Consider the following 24,963-nt stretch of genomic DNA (forward strand, 5'->3'; position numbering starts at 1 on the left):
CTGTCACTACTTTCTTTGGAAATTAAGAGTCAAGGAAGAGGAATACTGGTGAGCAAAAAAGAGAGAGAAGTGGAGTTTCAGAATGGGAGAGAGGAATGAGAAAAAGAAAAGAAAAAATCAGGGCCTCATGAGGGGCAGCATATTGGAGACACATTGTTCCAAATGCTGTGAAAGAAAGATGTCTGGGGACAGATGTTTTTACATATTCTGTAGAAGGGCAGAGAAAGAGAAAGAATACATATGAGAGAATAACAGTGAGATTGGAGCCTGGTAATCCTTAAGAACAAGCATCTGTAGCAATACGGTGAACATATTTTTACATTTAGCCCTCTACAAACCCTAAATGCCAAATTCTAATATTATCCCTATTCTCATTTTATGCAGAAAGAAACTGAGACTCAAAGAGGCCAATTAACTCCCCCCAGATCACACAGCAAAGTTAGCAAAAAAAACAGGAATTTGAATCTGGGTCTATTTAATCAGAGCCTGTATTCTTCTCCATTTTGCTGTATTACTCTTCTAGCTCTTGGTAATGTAAGGAAAGCAACAGATTCAAAGAAATTTAGGAAACCAGGGGAAAATGCAAAGAAAATGTATTGGAAAAATCTTATATCTGCAGTTTTTAAATAAAAATCAATTTAAATTTAACTCTGTGTTCCATTTTTTTCTTAACTGCCCTAGAAATCACTATGTTGCCCAGGCTGGTCTCAAACTCCTGGCCTCAAGCAATCATCCCACTTTGGCCTCCCAAAGTGCTGGGATTACAAGCATGAGCCACCATGTCAGCCTGATTTTGCTTTTTTAAAGTCTTGTCAAAAATGTGACCTTACACTACAGTAACCAAACATGAAGATGCTTAAGTAATTTTATATAAGAATGTTAATTTGCAAAAGTCAAACTTCAAGTACTAGTTTGCACAATCACTCAAATCTTATGAGAATCGCTTTGGAGGTGATGATTCCTATTTCTGCCCAAGAATTAACTTTTGCTTTATTAAGAAAGTATTTTTTTAAAATGAGCTTAATATGATTAGAAAATACGTCTCTAAATCTTCAGGAAGTCAGTTATGATTTTCTATAATTTTATATTGTCTTTGTTAACCATTTAAAACCACAATTATTCAGGTGAAATAAATTTCATCCGTAGACATGCCCGTATGGTATCATTATATATGAAGCTGGACCTACACTGCCACCTGCTGTGTCAAGATTAGGTTTAGAATCAGCCACATAACCGGAGCTTAAGGAATGCAAAATATACATATGAAAAGCCTGTATCACTTTGCTTTTTGAAAAATGAGTGCAAGGGAAAATGTATCCTTGAAGTTATTTATTTCAACTTGTATCAGCAAGTTAGAGAGAAGTTGAGCAGTCAAAAGTAGATTCTAGAAGAAGAGCAGGCGCCGTGGGTGCTAGAAAACAAAACTGCAGAGAGTCAGTAATGAGATGCTGCAGTATACCACTCTACAAATGGTGAAGATGTTCTTAATACAATTTTCCCCAGCACCTGACCTGTCTTACTGATTGTAACTGATCAAGCTACAATTAACTTGCTCTTGGTTTTATCCTGTAAGTGTCCTTCTAATAAGGAACCCAAATAGAGACCATCACAGAAGGAAAGATATCGAGCTCAAAACATCATACCATCTGCAATCCGGTTCCCCATTTCTTCACTTTTATGTAAGAATAAACTGGTTTAAATGCATATCGGGCAGACGAAAAAGAAAACAGGAGATAGCAGGAAAGAGAAGCCTTTGGGGTGTAGGTTAAAGGAGCCCAGAAAAACCACGGCATTAGGTGGCATTGCTAAAGAGCGATCTTAGACATATTGGTAGCAGGCCACATCTTTCTGAATCAGGTTTTCATGCATGTGCCGGTATGTGTGGAGGAGTGGAGGTGGGGAGTAGCTGGGGAGTTTGGGGAGAAATCAGAGACAAGGAAAGCTAGGGAACTCCAAGCTATTCAAAGCTCAAAAGCAAATTCCATAATTTGTTCATCACTATAGATATTAATTAGGTCTGGGGGCTCAACTCTTGTTGGGTGCTGTAGTGGAACAGAGAGGTGCTTCATGGAACAAGTATAGACGTGTTCCTTAACAATGGGGATACCTTCTGCTAAATGCTTCTCAGATGATTTTGTTGTGTGAACATCATGGAATGTACTTACATAAACCCAGATGGTATAGTCTACTACACTCCTAGGCTATGTAGTATGGCCTGTTGCTCCAGCCACTGTTGTATATGAAGTCCGTTGCTCACCAACATGTTACACAGCGCATGACAGTATATATACTAACATTAGTTTGACTGCTTCTTTAACAAACTACCACAAATTTGGTGGTTTAAAATGGCACAAAATTTATCATCTTATAGTTCTGTAGGTCAGAAACTGACATGGAACTCACTGGGCTAAAATCAAGGTGTTGGCAGGGCTGCATGCCTTCTGGAGGCTCCAGGGGAAAATCCATTTCCTTTCTTTTTCCAGCTTTTAGAGGCCACCTGCATTCCTTAGGATGTGGCCTCCTTCTTCCATCTTCAAAGCCAACAATATAGCATCTCTTTGACTGTTTGCATTGTCACATCTCCCTCTCTGACCACCTTCTGCTTCCCCCATCCACTTTTAAGTACTTTTGTGATTTCACTGGGTCTACCTGGATCATCCAGGATAATCTCCCTATTTTAAGGTGAGCTGATTAGCAACCTTCCTCTATTTGCAACCTTAATTGTCCTTTGCCATGGAAAGTTACATATTCACAGGTTCTAGGGATTAAGATGGGGACATTTTGGGGACACCATTACTTTGCCTACTGCAATGTGCTTCCATGTGTATGACCTGTCATAAACACAATTAATTTTGGCACACTTCATTTTCCACATAGGGAAATATGCTCACCTTTTACTTCCAGGTGCCTTATTAAGATTGACCAGTGAAGAAGTCTCCAGGTGGGCAACACTTCATCCCGGGGAGTTAGTACAGAGAGCTCTGTTCTAATATCTCTATTCCCAAGAGGATTTTCCCCAAATTTAAGAGTCAGAGCTGCCCAGCTAACTTCTTCTTGGTTGCTGCTAAGTCTTGTAGCAATCATGGTATTCCTTTTCTTTGGTATGTCTAAGATAATATATAAATTATGAGCCTCTGTTGACCCCCTGCTGGTTCAGAAGTAGCATTTTTTCCAATTTATGTGATTCCTTTTCTAACAGGAAGTCATTGGTTTGTGGTGATTTTAATATATCTTCTTTCCAACAAATATTCATTTAGAGTTTCTCACATCAGGCTTTGGGGGAAAACGGTGAACAAGGGCGGCATGTCCCTGCTCTTGCAGAGATTACGATCTAGTAGAGATTCAGAGAGAGTCACACTGGATAACAAATGCTCTGTGGAGAGAAGTACAGAGTACACCCTGGAGGGAGGTCTAACCCAGAGATGGAGAGAATTGGCAGTAAGAGGAGCCTCCCAGGAGGATGTGACATCTCAAGGAGGACCCTTGGAATAATTTACTGAGGTGAAGGTGCACCATGAGGAACAGCATTTCTTTTCAGCAAACAGAAATAGCACCAGGAAGGCAGGGATTTTGTCTGCTTTGGTTATTCCTTTATCCCTTGTGCTAAAACAATTCTTGGGACACACTGGCTACATTTGAAGAAGTGAAAAGAGATCAGTGTGTTAGGGGGCACTGGGGAGAGGTGACATCTGAAAGGTCAAGATGGGGCTCATGAGCATGTTAAGCCCTTTGGACTTTCTATCAGGGCCATAGAGTTGTTTAATTATTGAGAGTTTTTTTTAATAGACTTTCTTTTTTTTTTTTTTTTTTAAAGCAGTTTTAGGTTCACAGCAAAATTGAGAGGAAGGTACAGTGATTTCTCATATATGCCCTCCACACCCCCCCACACACTCACAGCCTCCCCCATTATCAACATCCCCCACCAGAGTGGTACATTTCTTACATCTGATGAACCTATGATGACATGACACAGCATTATCACCCAGAGTTCATAGTCTACATTAGGGCTCACTGTTGGCATTGTGCATTCTATCAGTTTGGAAAAATGTGTAATGACATTATAGTATCCTAAAGAGTAGTTTCGCTGCCCTAAACATTCTCTGTGCTCTTCTTATCCATCCATCCCTCCCCACTAACCGCTGGAAACTACTGATCTCTTTACTGTGTTCATAGTTTTGCCTTTTCCAGAATGTCATATAGTTTGAATCCTACAGTATACAAACTTTTCAGATTGGCTTCTTTCACTTAGTAATTTGCATTTACATTTTCTCCATGTCTTTTCATGGCTTGACAGCTCTGATTTTGGGGGATTTTTTTGTTTCTTTGTTTTTTATTGAGACAAGGTCTGCCTCTGCCACCCAGGCTGGAGCTCAGTGGAACAATCATAGTTCACTGTGGCCTCCAACTCCTGGGCTCAAATGATCCTCTTGCCTCAGCCTCCTGAATAGCTGGTACTACAGGCACAGAATACTTCACTTGGCTTGACATCTCAGTTTTTGTTATCACTGAATATTTCATTCTCTGGATGTGCCATGGTTTATCCATTCACCTATTGAAGGACATCTTGGTTGCTTTCAAGTTTTGACAATTATGGATAAAGCTGCTATAAATATCCACGTGCAGGTTTTCCTGTGGACATAAGTTTTCACCTTGTTTGGGTAAATACCAAGGAGTGCAATTGCTGGATCATATGGTAAGAGTATGTCTAGTTTTGTAAGAAATCTCCAAACTGTGTTCCGAAGTGGCTGTACCATTTTACAATGAATGTGATTGCTTCCTCATTGGCATTTGGTCTTAATAAGCGTTCTGGATTTTGACCATTCTAATAGGTGTGTAGTGGTATCTCACTGTTGTCTGAATTTGCATTTCCAGCTGGACGCAGTGGTTCACGCCTGTAATCCCAACACTTTGGGGAGCCAAGGCAGGAGGAACGCTTGAGGCCAGGAGTTTGAGACCAGCCTGGGTAACATAGTGAGACCCTTGTTTCTACAAAGAATTTAAAAATTAGCCAAGCATGGTGGTGGCACACCTGTAGTCCCAGCTACTCTGGAGGCCAAGGTGGGAGAATTGCTTGAGCTGGAAGTTGAAGGTTGCAGTTAGTGATCTATGATGGGGCCACTATACTCCAATCTGGGTGACAGAGTGAGACCCTGTCTCTTAAAAAAAAAATTTGTATTTCACTAATGACATATGATGTAGAGCATCTTTGCATATGCTTATTTGCCATCTGTATTTAGTAGCATCTTCTTTGGTGATGTGTTTGTTAAGGCTCCCAAGTAGCTGGGACTACAGGCATGTGCCACAATGATCAGCTAATTTTTCTGTTTGTTTGTTTTTTTTTTTTAGAGATAGGGTCTATCTATGTTGCTCAGGCTGGCCTCAAACTCCTGAGCTCAAGTAATCCTCTCACGTCAGCTTCCTAGAGTGCTAGGATTACAGGCGTGAGCCACTGTGTCCAGGGTGGCCCATTTTTTAATCGGGTTGTTTGTGTTCTTATTGTTTGGTTTTAAGATCTCTTTGTCAGCCTGGTGCGGTGGCTCACGCCATAATCCTAGGATTCTGGGAGGCTGAGGCGAGTGGATTGTTTGAGCTCAGGAGTTCAAGACCAGCCCGAGCAGGAGTGAGACCCCGTCTCTACTAAAAAATAGAAAGAAATTAGCTGGACAACTAAAAATACATAGAAAAAATTAGCTGGGCATGGTGGCACATGCCTGTAGTCTGTAGTCCCAGCTACTCAGGAGGCTGAGGCAGAAGGATTGCTTGAGCCCAGGTGTTTGAGGTTGCTGTGAACTAGGCTAACGCCACGGCACTCTAGCCAGGGTGACAGAGCAGGACTCTGCCTCAAAAAAAAAAAAAAAAAAAAAGTCCTCTTTGTCTATTTTGGATAGTAGTCCTTTATCAGATATGTCTTTGGCAAATATTTTCTCTCAGACTGTGGCTTATCTTTTCATTTTCTTGTTAGTGTCTTTCACAGAGCAGAAAATTTTAATTTTAATAAAGTCTGGCTTATCAATTCTTTCTTTCACAGATCATGCCTTTGTTGTTGCACTTAACAAGTTATCACCAAACCCAAGGTCATCCAGATTTCCTCCTATGTTTTCTTTCTTTCTTTCTTTTTTTTTTTTTTTTTTTGAGACAGAGTCTTACTCTGCTGTCCAGGCTAGAGTGCCGTGGTGTCAGCCTAGCTCACAGCAACCTCAAACTCCTGGGCTCAAGCAATCCTCCTGCCTCAGCCTCCCGAGTAGCTGGGACTACAGACTACAGGCATGCGCCACCATGCCTGGCTAATTTTTCTGTATATATTTTTAGTTGTCCATATAATTTATTTCTATTTTTAGTAGAGACGGGGTCTCACTCTTCCTCAGGCTAGTCTCGAACTCCTGAGCTCAAATGATCCACTCGTCTTGGCCTCCCAGAGTGCTAGGATTACAGGCATGAGCCACTGCACCCGGCCCCTCCTATGTTTTCTATAAGGTTAGTTGACTATATTCAGGTGGGTCTATTTTTGGGCTCTCTATGCCACTAATCCATTTGTCCATTCTTTCGCCGATACCAGCGTGTCTTGATTACTGTAGGTTTATAGTAAGTCTTGCAGTCAGATAGTGTCAGTCCTCCAACTTTGTACTTCTTCAATGTTGTGTTGGCTATTCTGGGTCTTTTGTCTTTCCATATAAACTTTAGAATCAGTTTGTCAATATACACAAAATAACTTGCTGAGATTTTGATTGGGAATACATTAAATCTATAGATCCATTTGGGAAGAACTGACATCTTGACAACATTGAGTCTTCTAATCTATGAACATAGAATATTTCTCCATTTATTTAGTTCTTCTTTGATTTCTTTCATCAGAGTTTTGAAATTTTCCTCATATAGATCTGATGCATATTTTGTTAGATTTATATATAAGCATTTCATTTGTTGGGGTGTTAACATAAGTGGTATTGTATTCTTAATTTCCATTTCTATTTGTTCATTACTGGTATATAGGAAAGCAATTGACTTCTGTGTTTTAACCTTGCACCCTGCAACTCTGCTATAATCACTTATTAATTCCAGGGGTTTTTTGTTGTTTTCTTTAAGATTTTCTACATAGAGGATTATGTCATTTGTGAACAAAGTTTTATTTCTTCCTTCCCAATCTTTATACCCTTTCTTTTTTTTTTTTTTTTTTCCTGAGCTCAGAGTAAGGCTAAGTTCTAGGATTAGCTCAGACTTCCAGTCTGATGCTGAAAAGTGGTGGTGAGAAGGGACATTCTTGCCTTGTCCTGGATCTTAGTAAGAAAGTTTCACATTTTTCACGATTAAGTGTGATATTAGCTGTAAAGTTTTTTTGTAGATATTCTTTATCAAGTTGAGGAAGTTCTACCCTATTGAGAGATTTTAAGCAGCAGAGTGAGTTACATGGATTCACATTTTAGAAATCATTCTAGCTACAGAGCGTAGAGCAATTAGAAGGTATTGGAATACTCCCAGGGAGAAATGAGTGTGGTCCTAACTAGATGCAGGTAGTGGGCATGGAGAGAGATTGAGGATAATTTAGAATCATCCACTTATGAACTGAAAGGGACCTTAGACAGCTCTTGCCTACTCTTTCTTTTATATGAAGAATCTGAGGTCAGAGAGGGTTAATTGACTTACTTCAGTAGTGATTTTCTTACTCTTCCTCCACTGCTCTTTTGGTATTTCTGATAAGTGGTGTTTCTCAGAATTGTCCAATTAAGACCTTCATCCCTTCACACCCATACAACTTAACGTAATTTAATTTTGCTTTTGTCTAACATCACAGTCCTTTGGTTTGTATTATATCATCTGGTTCTGGAGACAGAGAAGACTGCTAGTGAACTTGCTCTTTGGAGCTGCAGTCACAATTGAATTAAAAACGCTGCTTGATAGCAACGATGTTAAAAACGCTGCTTGATAGCAACGATGTGTAAGGAGGATAAGTGAACTCCACAAATGGAGGGTGTGGGAAGGCCTTCTTGGTCATGTATTTCTGAAAATGTTTTTGAATACTTTTAGGCAAAGCTGCAGAAATCAATGAACAGGCTTAGGATGCAGCAGGGTTTTATTTATTTGTTTTTTGCATACTATCTAAATGAGTCTGCCAAAGTCCATCTAGAAAGAAAATGAAAAAAGTCAACGTCAGAGTCCTTAGGCATTGACTGTGAAAAAGAAGTCTAGGTTGTCCTGATAGCAGCAGGTCTCACAGTTACACATAAATCTGAAGCCACTGGTTTTCACCATTAATCAAAATGACACTGGGCCAACTACAGATGCTTGATATATATATATCATGCACACAATTTACTATTCTAATGTAAATTCTGCCTGAGTGGTGCACTGCCACACACTGCTGGTCATAAATGTCTAAGTATGTCTGATAAATTGGTTGCGTGGGCCTGCTATAAATGAATTTACCAGAGCCTCCTGCAAGGTCCTAAGAAGAAGAAAGATCTCAATAGTGGGGACTTTGCACACACCATAAAAATCAAGTGAAGGTGCTCAAAATCATTAGTTATTAGTTATGCAGATTAAAACCACAGTGAGATACAATTTCACATCCACTAGGACGGCAAACATTAAAAGCCCAACAATACCAAATGTTGGTGAATATGTGAAGCTACTAGAACCCTTATCCTCATACATTGTGAGTGTGACATGGTACAATCTCTTTGGAAAACAGTCTGGTAGTTCCTTAAACAAATTTGAAAGTACCTGCTCTAAGACTCAGCAGTTCCTCTCCTAGGTCTTTACCCATAAGAAATGAAAACTCATATCCACAAAGAGACTTGTACAAAGGTTTATAGAGCAGCTTTTTAAAAAATAATAATCCCAAGTTACAAATGATTCAAATATTCAACAAATATATTGTCATATATTTACATAGTGGAACACTACATAGAAATAAAAAAGAATGAAACCCATACTCGCCAAGCATGATGAACCCACAATGTTTTTACTAAGTGAAAGAGACCAGACTCAAAAGCTTACCTGCATGATGCCATTTATGGGAAGTTTTAGAACAAACTAAACCAATCTATGGTAATAGAAATCAGAGCATTGATTTGCTTATAGAAAGGGGTGGGGGTTCTCCCGAGATGGCGGAGTGGTGGTGACTGCCTGGATCTGTGCTCCTGGTGAGGAAGTCATCGATCCAGACCTGCCACAATGCTAGAGGACCGCTCCCACACAGGAACAGCGGTGTGAATCCACGGAGAATCAGCGTGGGACAAACAAGAGCGAGTGAGGTCTGAGGTGAATGAAAATTAGGAACGCGGGATTCTGCAGAACGTGGGACAGACACTAGCCAGCAGAGCATGGGTCAGCTACACCCACCCCCAGCTGGGGCGGGTGCAGCCTCTTGGGAAAGCGGCTTGCTCTCCTCAATGACCTCCGCTCCCAATTGAATAGAGCCCTGCCTCAGGCCAGGGCAGAATCACCGAGGGATACGTGGGGCATTGCAGACAGGAGGCTTTTCGGGAAAATACCTTAGAACCTGGGGGCTCTCAGCTGAGACAGCGCTTGGCGAGGAGGGAAGGATGTGCACCAGGGCGGAAAAACACAAAAGATTCCCAGACAGCAAATAGCGTTGTACCCCATGCTGCCTTTTTCAGCAGTTCTCCAGCCGGTCACCCCCGGTGCGTGTCCTTGCTGGCCAGCTCCCAGGCAGTGGCGGTCTCTGCCTGCCAGGGAGCCGGTCCCCTCCAGCCCCGGAGCTCTGCAGGCGCCATCTTGAAAGCGAGGGCAAAACTGCTCAGGAGCCATAATGTGCCGAACGGCTCTCTCTGCCTGGCGCCCTCCGCTGGTCTCTGAACCAACGCCAGGAGGGCGGGATATGCATGAGCATGCTGGGTAGCAATAAAGAGTGAACAGCTTGGACCCTGGGGGAATCTCCCCGCCGGGGCCGCGATCGGCGTGAAGGGGCAGAGCTGGGCTAAGGCGTAACAAAAAAAAAAAAAGAAGAAGAAGAAGAATAGGCTCGCCGAACTATATATTTTATTCTTGGTGAATTTTTTTGGGGGTTTTTTTTTTTTTTTTTTTTTTTGCGGCGGCTCACGAGCCGGACAGCCTCGGCGGACACCTTTGCCCTCCAGGCCTCTGACTGCCGCGCCTTTTTGAGCGCAGAGGTTGGATCCCCACCACCCTTGGAGCTGTGCGGGCACGCAGACGCCATCTTGAAATCCACCGCAAAACCACTCGGGACCCAGCCGGGCGGGCGTGAAGGGGCGGAGCTGCGCTAAGGCGTAAAAAAAAAAAAATTGAGTCGCCGAACTATATACTTCAGATTTGTGTATCTTTCCGCTTTGCGGTGTGGTGTGGTGCTATGTAGTTTGTTTTTGTTCATTTTTGTTGGTGTTTTTGGTTTGGTTTTTTGTGTTTCTTTTCTTTTCTTTTCTTTTTTTCCTTTTTCTTTTTCTTCTTCTTTTTTTTTCTTTTCTCTTTCTTTTTCTCCTCTTTCTTTTCTTTCTTTCCTTTTCTTTTTCTTTCTTTTTTTTTCTCTTTCTTTCTTTCTTCTCTCTTTTCGCCTTCTAACTGAGGACCCACGGTGAGCTTCGGAACGGGCCACGTCCCTGGCTCTGGTACATACCGGATCCTGAGCAGTCACCCCCAGCGCCGGCGATCTGCGGGCGCACAATCGCCATCTTAGGGCCCACAGCCAAGTCACTGCGGAGCAATAGGGTACCAAGAGGCTCCCTGGACGGCCTCCTCCCCTGGTCCACGAACCTTATATAGGGGCCCCGCCCATGTGTAAACACTGAATACTTCTCCAGAAGCGAGAGTGTGGAACCTGATCCCTGGGGACATTGGGCCAAGGCAGACTTTTGCCCGTGGGAGCTACAGCAACTGGGGCGTCGAGCAAGCGAGGGCACCGTCCTCTCCCCATAGCTAGTATCTTGCCTGCGGATAGAGACAGAAACCTCCCCTATAGAGGAAGAACAAAAGGGAAACAAACAAACAAACAAACAAAGAGAATTTCGGTTTACTATTAGTGTGGACCCTGCCTGCCTTCTGAAAGACCACAACACAGTGTCCTAACTCGCCAAAGCGGTCTTGGATCACTCCAATCCTCTAGGATTGAACCCATCAGAAGCAGTCCCCCAACGGAAACAGAAAGATCTCTAAACAATACACAACAGTCTCCCCCTCTTGCCAAAAGAAGCAACATACCTAGACTGCTTCACAGCCTAAGAATAGAGCACAAAGAGTGCTGTTAACCAGACTAAATCTATAAGAAAAGATCCAACGATAAATCTAGATGGGAAGGGCCAAGCGAAAAAACACAGAGAGCATAAAGAATCAAACGGAAAGCTCATCCCCAAAGAGAAATACCAGCTCCCAACCATTTGACACAAACCAGACTCAAAACACCAACATGTCACAGGAAGAATTCCAATTATGGATCATAAACAAGCTGAATAATATACAAGAATCAATAGATAAACAACACAAGGAAAACACAAAAAAAATACAGGATTTGGAGGAAAAATTGACTAAAGAAATTGAAATATTGAAGAAAAACCAAACTGAACTCCTAGAAATGAAGAATTCACTGAGAGAGCTACAAAACACTGTGGAAAGTCTCAAGAGCAGGGTAGATCAAACAGAGGAAAGAATCTCAGAAATTGAAGATAACTCCTTCCAACTAAATAGGTCAGTCACAGAGATAGATCAAAAAAATAAGAGAAATGATCTGAGTCTTCAAGAAATGTCGGATTATGTGAAGAAACCTAACTTGAGAGTTATTGGCATTCCTGAGGGTGAAGAAGATAATAAGCAAGGGTTGGACAAGCTATTTGAAGACATAATCGAGGAAAATTTTCCAGGCCTTGCCAATACTCTAGACATACAGATTCAAGAAGCTCAAAGGACCCCTGGGAGATTCATAGCAAATAGGAAAACACCATGCCACGTAGTCATCAGGCTGACCAAAATATCCACTAAAGAGTCCCTTCTCCGAGCTGTAAGGAGAAAGAAACAAGTAACTTACAAAGGAAAACCCATCAGAATTATGCCAGATTTCTCAGCTGAAACCTTACAAGCAAGAAGAGGTTGGGGCCCCATTTTGATGCTTCTGAAACAGAATAATGCCCAGCCTAGAATCTTGTACCCAGCTAAGCTAAGTTTTCTATACGAAGGAGAAATCAAGACATTCTCAGATAAACAGAGGTTGAGGGAATTCACCAAGACAAGACCAGCCCTCCAAGAAGTACTCAAAAGGGAATTACACACGGATTAGCACAAGAAAGATCCATGAATGTAAAACTACTCAAGAGCTAAAGATCAAATTCCAGATATCACAATGGCCCAGGAGAGAAAACATCACAATGAAGTTCTACCCAACAAGCTGAACAAAAAACTGTCTCACTTATCAGTTTTCTCAATAAATGTGAATGGCTTGAATTCCCCATTCAAGAGACATAGACTGGCCCAATGGATAAAAAAAATACAATCCAACTATCTGCTGTCTTCAAGAAACTCACCTAACCTGCAAAGATGCATTTAGACTGAAAATAAAAGGATGGAAATCGATATTTCAAGCAAATGGTAACCAAAAGAAAGCTGGTGTGGCAATCTTAATTTCCAATAACTTAGCTTTCAAACCAACAAAAATAATAAAAGACAAAGACGGCTACTACATACTGGTTAAAGGTACAATTCAACAAGAAGCCATGACTATACTCAATATATATGCACCCAACCTAGGTGCACCTAGATTCATAAAGCAAACCCTACTAGATCTGAACCAAATGATAGATAACAATACTGTAATAGCTGGAGACTTTAACACCCCACTGACAGTACAGGACAGATCCTCTAAACAGAAAATAAACAAAGACATAATGGACCTAAATAGAATGCTAGAACAAATGGGCATGGCTGACATCTATAGGACATTCTACCCAAAGTCCACAGAATATACATTCATCTCATCAGCTCACGGGACATTCTCTAAGATTGACCATGTCCTAGGACATAAAGCATGTCTTAAAAAATTCAAAAAAATAGAAATTATACCATGCATCTTCTCAGATCACAGCGAAATAAATGTAACAATGATCACAAACAGAAACCCTCACTCTTACTCAAAGTCATGGAAGCTAAATAACTTTCTCCTGAATAATTATTCTATAAAGGAAGAAATCAAGATGGAAATCAAAAGTTTCTTTGAATTAAATGACAATGGAGATACAACTTATCAAAATCTATGGGACGCAGCTAAAGCAGTCCTGAGAGGAAAATTCATATCCATAAATGCCTATACCAAAAAGACAGAAAACATGCAAATAGACAACCTAACGAATAGACTCAAAGAGCTGGAGAAAGAAGAACAGAACGATCCCAAACCCAGCAGAAGGTGAGAAATTACTAAGATCAAATCAGAATTAAATGAAAAGGACAACAAAGAAACTATAAGGGAAATTAATAAAACAAAAAGTTGGTTCTTTGAAAAGATAAACAAAATAGACACACCCCTGGCTAGACTAACCAAGAGCACAAAACTAAAATCTCTAATAACCTCCATTAGGAACATGAAAGGAGAAATCACAACCGATGCTACAGAGATACAAGATATCACCTATGAATTCTACAAAAATCTTTATGCACACAAACTGGAGAATGTGGAGGAAATGGACAAATTTTTAGAAACACACAGTCTTCCCAGGCTCAACCAGGAAGAAATAGAGTACCTGAACAGACCAATATCAAGAACTGAAATCGAAACAGCAATAAAAAACCTTCCCAAAAAGAAAAGCCCTGGTCCAGATGGGTTCACACCTGAATTTTACCATACATACAAAGAACTGGTGCCCATCCTACATAAACTATTCTCCAATATTGAGAAGGATGGAATTCTCCCCAACACGTTCTACCAAGCCAATATAACATTGATACCAAAACCAGGAAAGGACGCAACAAAAATAGAGAACTACAGACCAATTTCTCTCATGAATATAGATGCAAAAATTTTCAATAAAATACTAGCAAATTGAATCCAAGTACTTATCAAAAAAATAATCCACCATGACCAAGTGGGCTTCATCCCAGAGATGCAGGGGTGGTTCAACATACGTAAATCTATAAATGTAATTCACCACATAAATAGAAGCAAAAACAAAAACCATATGATACTCTCATTAGATGCAGAAAAAGCATTTGACAAAATTCAACACCCTTTTATGATAAAAACGCTTAACAAAATAGGCATTGATGGAACCTACTTAAAAATGATACGAGCCATATATGGCAAACCCACAGCCAACATCATTCTGAACGGGGAAAAATTGAAAGCACTCCCACTTAGAACTGGAACCAGACAGGGCTGCCCACTGTCTCCATTACTTTTCAACATAGTATTGGAAGTCCTTGTGAGAGCTATCAGGCAAGAGAGCAGAATCAAGGGAGTCCAAATAGGGAAGGAAGAGATCAAACTCTCACTTTTTGCTGATGATATGATGTTATATCTGGAAAACCCCCAGGATTCAACCATGAGACTCCTGGAATTGATTAACGAATATAGCAAAGTCTCAGGCTACAAAATTAATATACACAAATCAGAGGCATTTATATATGCCAATAACAGTCAATCGGAAAACCAAATTAAAGACTCAATACTCTTCAAAATAGCAACAAAGAAAATAAAATATCTAGGTACATACCTAACTAAAGAGGTAAAGGACCTCTATAAGGAAAACTATGAAACACTGAGAAAAGAAATAGCAGAACTTGCAAATAGATGGAAAAATATACCATGCTCGTGGATCGGAAGAATCAACATTATTAAAATGTCTATACTACCCAAAGTGATCTACAGATTCAATGCAATCCCTATTAAATTACCAACATCATTCTTTACAGATGTAGAGAAAATAATTATACACTTTGTATGGAATCAAAGAAGACCCCATATAGCAAAAGCAATTTTAAGCAACAAAAACAAAATGGGAGGTATTAATTTGCCAGACCTCAAACTATACTACAAGGCCATGGTTCTTAAAACAGCCTGGTATTGGCACAAGTGCAGGGACACAGACCATTGGAACACAACAGAAAATCCAAATATAGAACCATCCTCATATAGTCACCTAATTTTTGACAAAGCGGGAAAGAATATACTCTGGGGACAAGAATCCCTATTCAATAAATGGTGCTGGGAGAATTGGTTAGCCACTTGTAGAAGACTGAAACAGGACCTACAGCTTTCACCTCTCACAAAAATCAAATCACGGTGGATAACAGACTTAAACCTTAGGCGTGATACAATCAGAATTCTAGAAGAAAATGTAGGAAAGACTCTTACAGACATTGGCCTAGGCAAAGAATTTATGAAGAAGACCCCCAAGGCAATCACAGCAGCAACAAAAATAAATGAATGGGACATGATTAAATTAAAAAGCTTCTGCACAGCCAAAGAAACAGTCCAGAGAATAAACAGACCACCTACAGAATGGGAAAAAACTTTTGCATACTACACATCAGTTAAAGGACTGATAACAAGAATCTATTTAGAACTCAGGAAAATCAGCAAGAAAAAATCAAACAACCCTATCAAAAAGTGGGCAAATGACATGAACAGAAACTTCTCAAAAGAAGATATAAGAATGGCTAACAAACATATGAAAAAATGCTCAGCATCCCTAATCATCAGAGAAATGCAAATCAAAACCACCATGAGATATCACTTAACCCCAATGAGAATGGCCTTTATCAAAAAAACCCAAAACAACACATGTTGGCGTGGGTGTGGAGAGACAGGAACACTAATACACTGCTGGTGGGACTGCAAACTAGTGCAACCCCTGTGGAAAGCATTATGGAGGTATCTTAAACAGATTCAAGTAGACCTGCCATTTGACCCAGCAATCCCATTACTGGGCATATATCCAAAGGAAAAAAGGTCATTCTTTAACAAAGACACATGTACCCGAATGTTTATAGCAGCACAATTCACAATTGCAAAGATGTGGAAACAACCCAAATGCCCATCAATACATGATTGGATTAGTAAGCTGTGGTATATGTATACCATGGAATATTACTCAGCTATAAGGAATAATGAAGATACGACATCTCTATGGTTCTCCTGGAGAGAGTTGGAACCCATTATATTAAGTGAAGTATCCCAAGAATGGAAAAACAAGCATCACATGTGCTCACCAGAAAATTGGTTTCCCTGATCATCACCTAAATACAAATCTGGGAACGACACCAATTGGATATCAGACTGAGGTGGGCGGTGGGGGAGGGGATGGGTGTATGCCTACACAATGAGTGCATTGCGCACCGTTTGGGGATCGGTAATGCTTGAAGGTGCTGACTCGGGAAGGGGGGTGGGGAAGGGAGGGATATATACCTACATGATGGGTGCAACACGCACTATCTGGGGAACAGACATGCCTGGAGCTCTGACTTGGGGGAAAGGCGGTACATGGGCAATGTATGTAACCTGCAATTCTGCATCCCCCATAACAATAAGATGAAATAAAAAAAAAAAAAAGAAAGGGATGGGGATTGATAGAAGTGGGTACAAGAGAACATTCTGGGGTTCCAGAAAAGATCTATATCTTGCTTTGAGTTGTGGTTAAATGTGTATATATGTTTACCACAACTGTTTAAGCTGTGCTCTTAAGATCTATACATTTTATTGTATGTAATTTTTACCTTAATTTTTTAAATGGGAAAAAATTGAGTGATCTAAAACTGTAAGTCACTGGACTCAAGCAGTACTTCTTTGGTAACAGTACTAATTACTTCCAACATCTACATGGCACTTATGTGTCAGCACCACTCTAAGTGCTTTGCATGTATTAGACTCACTTATTCCTCACAAGAACCCTTTGAAGTAGAGTACTATTTTTTATTCCTATTGCATCAATGAAGAAAACGAAGCAGACAAAGTTAATAACTTTCCAAAATCACACAGCTAGTAAGCAACAGAGCTGAGATCTGAATCCAGGCAGTTTGGTTCTAAAGCTCTAAAAAACTATGCTATGCACTGAAACAGCATATAACACAAAGAGCATGCATTTTTCCTTCCCCACAGGTGACTTGTAGCTTGAGTACCTCAAGGACTCTAGTGCACTATTAGTGGGACCTGTAAGTACTTTGGAGACACTTAGCTTGAGCTAAGATCACCCAGGAGCAGGTTGGGGCAAGATTACTGTCAATGCGACTCTCTTTGTACTACAAGGCAGTGATACCTGTGGAAACCATGCTGCATATAAATGAAGGGTATGATTATAATTTCTCTGATCCTCACGTACCCTTGAGTAACCAAGATTCACAGCATTTTACTAACCTCTCTTTTTCTTGGGGAATGTACCTCAGGCAGATCAGAAAGGAGGATGTGCTGTTAAGGGATGCTACACCTGGGAACTTGATCTTTGATTCTTATCTCACAGTATGCTTGGAAGATGGGGTAGAGCTTTGTACTGTTAACAGTTTCTTGTACCTGGTGAACAAGTAAGCAGAGAAGAATTGTGTGAAGAGGGTACAAAAACATGTAAGACATGCCTTATTGAAAATGCAGAAAACAAAATACAAATCACCCCTGACTATTAGGTGAAATATTGTTAGGGAACAGGATATTTGCATAGTGCCAAAGTATCAGCCCCCAGGTTATTTAACAACTGCAAAGGGGAAAACAGAGAATTACAATAGAGAGATGGGGCAATGTCTTAGTCTGTTTTGCAGTTGCTATAAAGGAATATCTGAGACTGGGTAATTTATGTGTTTTTTTTTGTTTGTTTGTTTTATTTTGTTTTTCTTTTTTTTTGTGAACAGAGAGACTGGGTAATTTATAAAGAAAAAAATTATTTGGCTACAATTCTGTGGACCGGAAGATTGTGCAGCTGGTGAAAGCTTCAGGCTGCTTCCACCTCTGGTGGAAGATGAAGGGGAGCCAGTGTGTGCAGAGATCACATGGAGAGAGAGGAAGCAAGAGAGAGAAGGGAGGTATCATTCTCTTTTTCATAACCAGCTCTCTCAGGAACTGATAGAACAAGAACTCACTCATACACACTCCCATCCCAGGGAGGGCATTAATCTATTCATGAGGGGTCCATCCCCATGACCTAAACACTTCCTATGAGGCCCCAACTTCAACACTGGGATCAAATTTCAGCAGGAGATTTGAGGTAACGAACATCCAAATTATAGCAGGCAGCCACCTGCCTGCTATAATTCAAATTTGGCCACATGAATAGTAGGACAGCCTGATGTGATGCACTATGAACCAAACAATATCACCCGAAAGTGTTACCGAAATGTTTAACTTGAATATTCCAGGAAACCTAGAGGATAGAGGAATAAGGTAAACACCACCATGAGGAAACAATCAGTCAAATCCAGATTGTGGGCCATTCTACAATACAAGTGGCTTTTCAAAAAGTCTTTTCAAAAAGTCAGCACTGACTACAGCCACACTACTCTGAAAGTGCCTGATCTCATCCAATCTCAGAGGCTAAGCAGGGTCAGGCCTGGTTAGTACCTGGATGGGAGACAAAAAGTCGGTACCATTAAAAAGAAGTGGGGTGACTATTCTATGTTTAAAAAAGAGTAAAGAAAGGTGACATTAGCAAAATGATGGAGTAGGCTACTTTAAGTTCTAGTCTTCCACCTAAAAAAAAAAAAAAACAAAGCAAAACAAAAAAACACACAAAAAAGCAGAAATGGTCAGAACCAAAGAAGCTATAATTAAGAAAAAAGTGTTGAGGATGGAGAGAAATTAGAATCCTGGGATGTAAAATCGTGCAACTGCTGTGGAAATGGTTTGTCAGCTTCTTAAAAAGTTAACGCTAGAATTACCATTTAACCCAGTAATTCCACTCCTAGATATATACCAAAAGAATTAAAAACAGAGATTTAAACAGATATTTGTACACAAGTTATTCACTACAGCATTGTTCACAACAACCAAAAGATAGAAACAACTCAAATGTCCATCCATGAATGGATAAACAAATTGTGGTTTATACATACAATGGAATATTAGTCAATCATAAAAAGAGATGTTCTGATACATACTAAAACATGGATGAATCTTGAAAACATTATGCTAAGTGAGAGAAGCCAGATACAAATATTGTCTGATTCCACTTATATGATATGAAATATTTAGAATAGGCAAATTCATAGAGACAGAAATGAGATTAGAGGTTAGTAAGGATTGGGGGAGGAAGGAATGAGGAGTTATTGCTTAATGGGACAAGAATTTTTGTTTGGGGTATTGAAATAGTTTTGGAAATATATAGTGGTGATGTTGCACAACATTGTGCCACTAAACTGTACACTTGAAAATGGTTAAAATGGCAAATTTTGTTACATATATTACAACAATAAGTAGTAAAAAATTTAAAGGTTTGTCAAGCACTTAATAACTAATACATTATGTTATTTTTCTGAAAAGAGAGACAGTGTAAAGATACATAACAACCAAATGTAATGTGCAATCCTTGATTGGCTCTTGCTTTTGAAATAAAGAGCCTAGAAGATATTCTTAAGACAAGTGGGGGAAATTAAATAGGAATGGGACATTAGATGTTCTAAGAAATTGTTAATTGTTAGGTGTAATAATGGTGCTGTGGTTACATAGGAAAATACTTATTCTTAGGAGATGCATGCTGTAATGTTTAGGGGTAAAGTGTTTCAATATCTGTAACTTACTTGCAAATGTGCGTGTGCGTGTGTGTGTGTGTGTGTGCGCGCGCGCGCGCGCGCGAGCGCGCGCATGTCCTGGAGCCCATACATGTGTAGAAAGGGAGAGGGACAGAAAGCAGATGCACTAAAATATTAACAATTGTCAAATCTAGGTAGAGGGTATATAGATGTTCATTGTACTATTTTGTCATTTTTTTTGTATGTTTAAACATTTTCACAATAATAGAAGTTAGAAACAAACGTAACATTTTAAAAGTCAAACCACTCTAAGATTAAAACGTACAGCCTTTACACAATGGTACTTGAAGTAAAAAGTACACTTTTTATTATGGTTTTAACCATGTGCTATGGTAAATAATTTTCTGAGCAAGCAAAATTTCTGAATTACAATAAAGTAACAGAAATGTTATTTCACAATTTTTTTATTTTAGAAATTATTTTAGGCATTATATGTCAGAGAAAGAAATCCCGTTATTATTTTTTACTTTCTAAAAATTTATAAAAATCAAATCATTAACTTTTCTGCTCTTGAGTCTCCTAATGTGTAATAGATTTATAATGGTAATCAGTCTCAACTTCTTTCTGGATGTATTTATATTTATAATAAATATAAATAATAGAATATTGTCACAATGGTGTTTAGAAACATGTTGAAGATGAGATAGCTGCATTGTAATGCCACTTGGATGGAACAGTCTTTCTTTTTTGAATTTCTGGTAACTTCTCTAAAAATAATTAGTAAATGAGACATGCTGTAATAATAAACTCTACATATAAAAATTTTTATTTTATTTTATTTATTTATTTTTTTGAGACAGAGTCTCACTTTGTTGCCCGAGCTAGAGTGCCGTGGCGTCAGCCTAGCTCATAGCAACCTCAAACTCCTGGGCTCAAGCAATCCTCCTGCCTCAGCCTCCAGAGTAGCTGGGACTACAGGCATGTGCCACCATGCTCGGCTAATTTTTTCTATATTTTTAGTTGTCCAGCTAACTTCTTTCTATTTTTTTTAGTAGAGACAGGGTCTCGCTCTTGCTCAGGCTGGTCTTGAACTCCTGAGCTCAAACGATCCACCTGCCTCAGCCTCCCAGAGTGCTAGGATTACAGACGTGAGCCACCGCGCCCGGCCAAAAATTTTTATTTTAAAATCATTTGATACATGCGCTAGAATTTATTTTATGATATGTTGCTATTGAAATCACTATAATATTCTAGAATCTTCCTTTTTCAATAAAAACCTGGTTAACCATTTAAAAAAAAGTCAAACCACTATACCTCCCTCATAATACTCCCATTAACATGCTAGTTTAAATCCTTTCAGCCTTTTTTTCCCCTATGCATAAGAAAAAAGTATTCCTTTAAAATAACAACAACATGGGATCAAATGTATATATCTGTTTCTTCAGTCAAGTAAGTCAACAAATGTTCATTTAAGTATATCCAACACAGGTCAGGTACAAAAATGAATATTAAAAGATCTCTTTGAGTTTTCCCTGAATGTACCATGAGAATTCAATATGCCTCATTTTTTTTGTATCAACTATAGTTTTAAATACATGAAAAAATTGTGACCTTTTAGCAACTACATTATAATTCAGGGGCATCCTCATCATGAAATATCATTCAGTCAAATTTAATAGCTGTTGTTGGCATTTTTAATTTTTGCTGTTCATTCATTTAACAAATATTTACTGTCTACACCGTGCAATGCCAGGTGCTGTGGCTACAGACATGTGCAAGACACCAACTGTCTGCCCCTTTAAAGCTCACTTTGGCACAGGATCTTAAATGCATTACCTGTCCTGATCCAAAGGGCTTCGTGCAGAAGTGACGTTTAAATTGAGACTGGAAGGATCACTAGGAGTTCGTCACACTCATACAACTCTGGAGAGGAATATGGGCTGTGGCTTTAAACTACTCGGCGGTGGTCAGTAACTTTGGGCAAGTCGCTTAACCTCTCTGTGCCTCAGAGATAATGTAAGACTTAAATAATAGACATGAGGGCTTAGTTCCACATCTGGCACAGTAACAGCTAAATTTATTGAGCACTTGCCATTGCTGCTATTTAAAAAGAGCTACAATGTGCTAGGATTAATGCGCGGTCACAGCAAAAAATAAGGCATTCCAGCATCTGCCCTAGATATCCCACCTCCCCCAACTTTTTTTTGTACTAAAATAAGCCTCTCTTCCAAATATAAACCATAGAAAATGTTAGTTTCCTTAAAACATTTATGCTTTTTGTTTCTCACTATTTTTGCCACCTTCACCTGAGTCTGGCCCTTAAGGATTTTACAGTGCAGTGCATAACAGAGATACTTTGCAGTTTTATTCAAGGTCTTTTTTTTTTTTTTTTTTTTTTTGGTAAAGTTTCATTTCTCCTAGGGCTCCTTGTGCAACTTGGGAGGAGGACACAATTGCAAAGAGCGCAAGCCTTCACCACCAACCTGTTTTTAATAGAATCGTCAGCTGGATCAGCTCGAATCCCCTGGAGTCCCGCCCCGGCTAAGCGCACCCGCCAGTACACCCCACTCTGATTGGTCCATCCTCCGGCTCGCCAGCATGCCTGTATCCAATCGGTGTATTGCTTGTTGAGCGGCGGCCGGCAACCGTGGTACACAAGGGGCTTGTGTGTCCTGTGGAGACAGTGGGCGGTCAGGCCATGAACTTGGGGTAAGCCGGTGCGAGGGAGGTGGTCGTCAGAGGAGATGGGGGTGGTGAGTCTGAGTTGGCCCTTCGAGTTTTTCGCGGGGAACCTTCTGTACCCTCGCCACCCCGAGCGGCCGAGCCCAGTTCCCTGAGGGAGAGAGGGGCTAGGGGAAGGGGCGGCCCTTATAGACGCCGCAGACCTCGCTTTTTCACTTCGTAACTCTCGTTAAAACTGTCTGCGAACCCCTTTCCGTCTTCTTATTTACCTCAGGATGGGGAGGGCAGAGAGGCGTGGAGGAAAGGAGAGAAACGGTGAGGGAAAGATAAAGAAAGCTTAGCGGCTTCCCGAGAAGGAATCCTGGCGCAGGCCTTGGTTCTTTGCCACCCTGACTTTGGAGTCTTGAGCAGACTGTTGGAGCGCGCAGATGAACACAGGCTTCTCAAGGAGTCGGTGTATTACCAGTGCCTAGCTCCTAATAACGCTCATTAAGTAGTGGTTGAATAAATAAAAAGGACTGTTGAGTGGTCTTCATCACTCTGAAGTTTGTTATTTTAGAAGATGAAAAGCCACTAAACTAAGACTTAACTGCGCATCGTTCAGTAAATAATGTTTCAGAATCTGGGCTTATAGAAATAAGATAGTCTGGCCCTTAAGGATTTTACAGTGCAGTGCAAAACAGAGATATTTTGCAGTTTTGTTCAAGGTCTTTTGTTTTTTTGGCAAAGTTTCACCAACGTAAACATAAACTGTTCATAACCTTGCAACAGGGAAACCCTTAAAACCTATTCTTTCCAATGTTTTACCTTTAATAATTAAGTTGAGGCAATTTGATTTCCTCTACCTAAGCAACACCGAAGATTTCGCTTTTTTTTTCTTCTTTTTTTTTTTTTGAGACAGAATCTCGCTCTGTTGCCGGGGCTAGAGTGCAGTGGCATCAGCCTAGCTCACAGCAACCTCAAACTCCTGGGCTCAAGGAATCCTTCTGCCTCAGCCTCCCGAGTAGCTGGGACTAGAGGCATGTGCCACCATGCCCGGCTAATTTTTTCTATGTATTTTTAGTTGTCCAGCTAATTTCTTTCTATTTTTTTAGTAGGGGGGGCGGGGTCTGGGCTCTTGCTCAGGCTGGTTTTGAACTCCTGAGCTCAAATGATCCACCTGCCTTGGCCTCCCAGAGTGCTAGGATTACAGGCGTGAGCCACAAGGCCCAGCCGATTTCGCTTTCTTTCTTTTTTTTTTTTTTTTGAATGATTTCGCTTTCTTAATCAGAACTTTTCCAGACTGTCTCCATGGACTGCACTGCTGGATTTAATTTTATCTCTTGGACTTGACTTTTGTACTCGTTAATGTGTATTGGCATACCCGTACCCCCCTTTTTTTATTTCCTCCTTGTAAGACTGTGAATTACTGTATCGACTGCCATTTTTGTTTGTTTTGGCGGAGTTTTTATTTAGCACCTTAATAGACGTTCAAGTTTTGTTGGCAGTGTCTACTGTTACTTTATGCCCTTGCTTTTGACATGCACATATTAAGCATCATAGCAACCCAAGTTTATTGTAGATTTATAGATGTGGTGGTAGCACAAGTGTCACTGAATATGAATATGTATTATTTAAAATATTCAAAATTTGGAACTTGGCTCACTCAGTTGATAACCTTGGCATTATAGTCATTTTAAGGTGCTCTAGCACTCCATAGACTGTATTAGTCATGAATTCTTTATGAAAACTAATAAATAGTGGTTAATTATGTCTTGCTTGTTTAACTTAGCTGAGTGGTTTTGGTAACAGCATTATTTTTTCCAGGCTAGGGTTAAATGATGGTATGATAACTGAAATAATTTAATGCTTACCAATAACAAAAATGAGGTTGCAAGTTAAAGATGAACAAATTCTTGTATTATTGAAAAGTTTCAAGAAGAATTTTCTCCCTGTAGGTATTAGTTTTACCTTGAATTGAAAAACATTTTTATTTAAAAGACTAGTTTGATATGTACAAGATTCCTTTATAAATTCAAAAGAATAGATTTGCTTTCAAGGTTCAGGTGAACATTTCTGGCTATTTAAAATGTTGCTGTTAGTTAAAAATGACATACAGCTTTTTTTTATATTGCAGAGATGGTTTAAAGCTTGAAACTGAATTACTGGATGGAAAAACCAAGCTAATATTGTCTCCATATGGTATGCTGTGTTACTGGAAATCCAAAAAGTTAACTTAAAAAATTCATACATAAAATTTATATTAGCTTAACAGACTTTTTGCTTGTAATAGAGTGATGTTTAAATGATACTTTGAATATTTGTTTCCTCAAACTTCTTAAAATTTACCGTTAGCTGTGGAGACTTCATTGACTTAAAAAAAAAAATTTACTTTACCAAGGAAAATCAGATTAATCACTGCTTACTATTGTCAGTATTCAGATTCATAATATTTAATGTTCCAGTATATTTTATGTGGAATGTATCTGTTCATTATATTTGCATATAGCAAATATCCTTATTGTCTGATAAATATTATAGGTTCAATTTATGTCATTATGTTTTTTGAAAGGTTGTTATTTGAGAAAATTTATAGTAAGACCACAGTGAAATGCTAGTAGTTTTCAGTATTAATTTTAAAACTGAGTGTACTTTGGTAGTCTTCTTCATATTGTTTCTTTT

General features: G+C 39.6%; 1 protein-coding gene across 12 annotated transcripts in view; it reads left to right on the plus strand.

Annotated features, from left to right (window-relative positions):
• Nucleotides 1-22,230: 22,230 nt before the first annotated feature.
• CCDC66 (coiled-coil domain containing 66) overlaps nt 22,231-24,963 on the plus strand; it is a 40,305-nt gene continuing 37,572 nt past the window's right edge. For 6 of the 12 annotated variants that reach the window (XM_069475917.1, XM_069475909.1, XM_069475915.1 and 3 more), the window contains exons 1-2: nt 22,231-22,329; nt 24,419-24,483. Coding sequence is in view for 8 of the 12 variants with exons in the window: in XM_069475909.1 (XP_069332010.1) it covers nt 22,319-22,329; nt 24,419-24,483 (76 nt within the window). In the remaining 4 variants the exon portion in view is untranslated. Of the gene's footprint in view, nt 22,349-24,418; nt 24,484-24,963 lie in introns of all 12 variants that reach the window. The other 6 variants (XM_069475918.1, XM_069475913.1, XM_069475908.1 and 3 more) reach the window with 4 other exon arrangements.

This window comes from Eulemur rufifrons, chromosome 7 (assembly GCF_041146395.1).
Source record: "Eulemur rufifrons isolate Redbay chromosome 7, OSU_ERuf_1, whole genome shotgun sequence".
Classification (NCBI taxonomy): domain Eukaryota; kingdom Metazoa; phylum Chordata; class Mammalia; order Primates; family Lemuridae; genus Eulemur; species Eulemur rufifrons.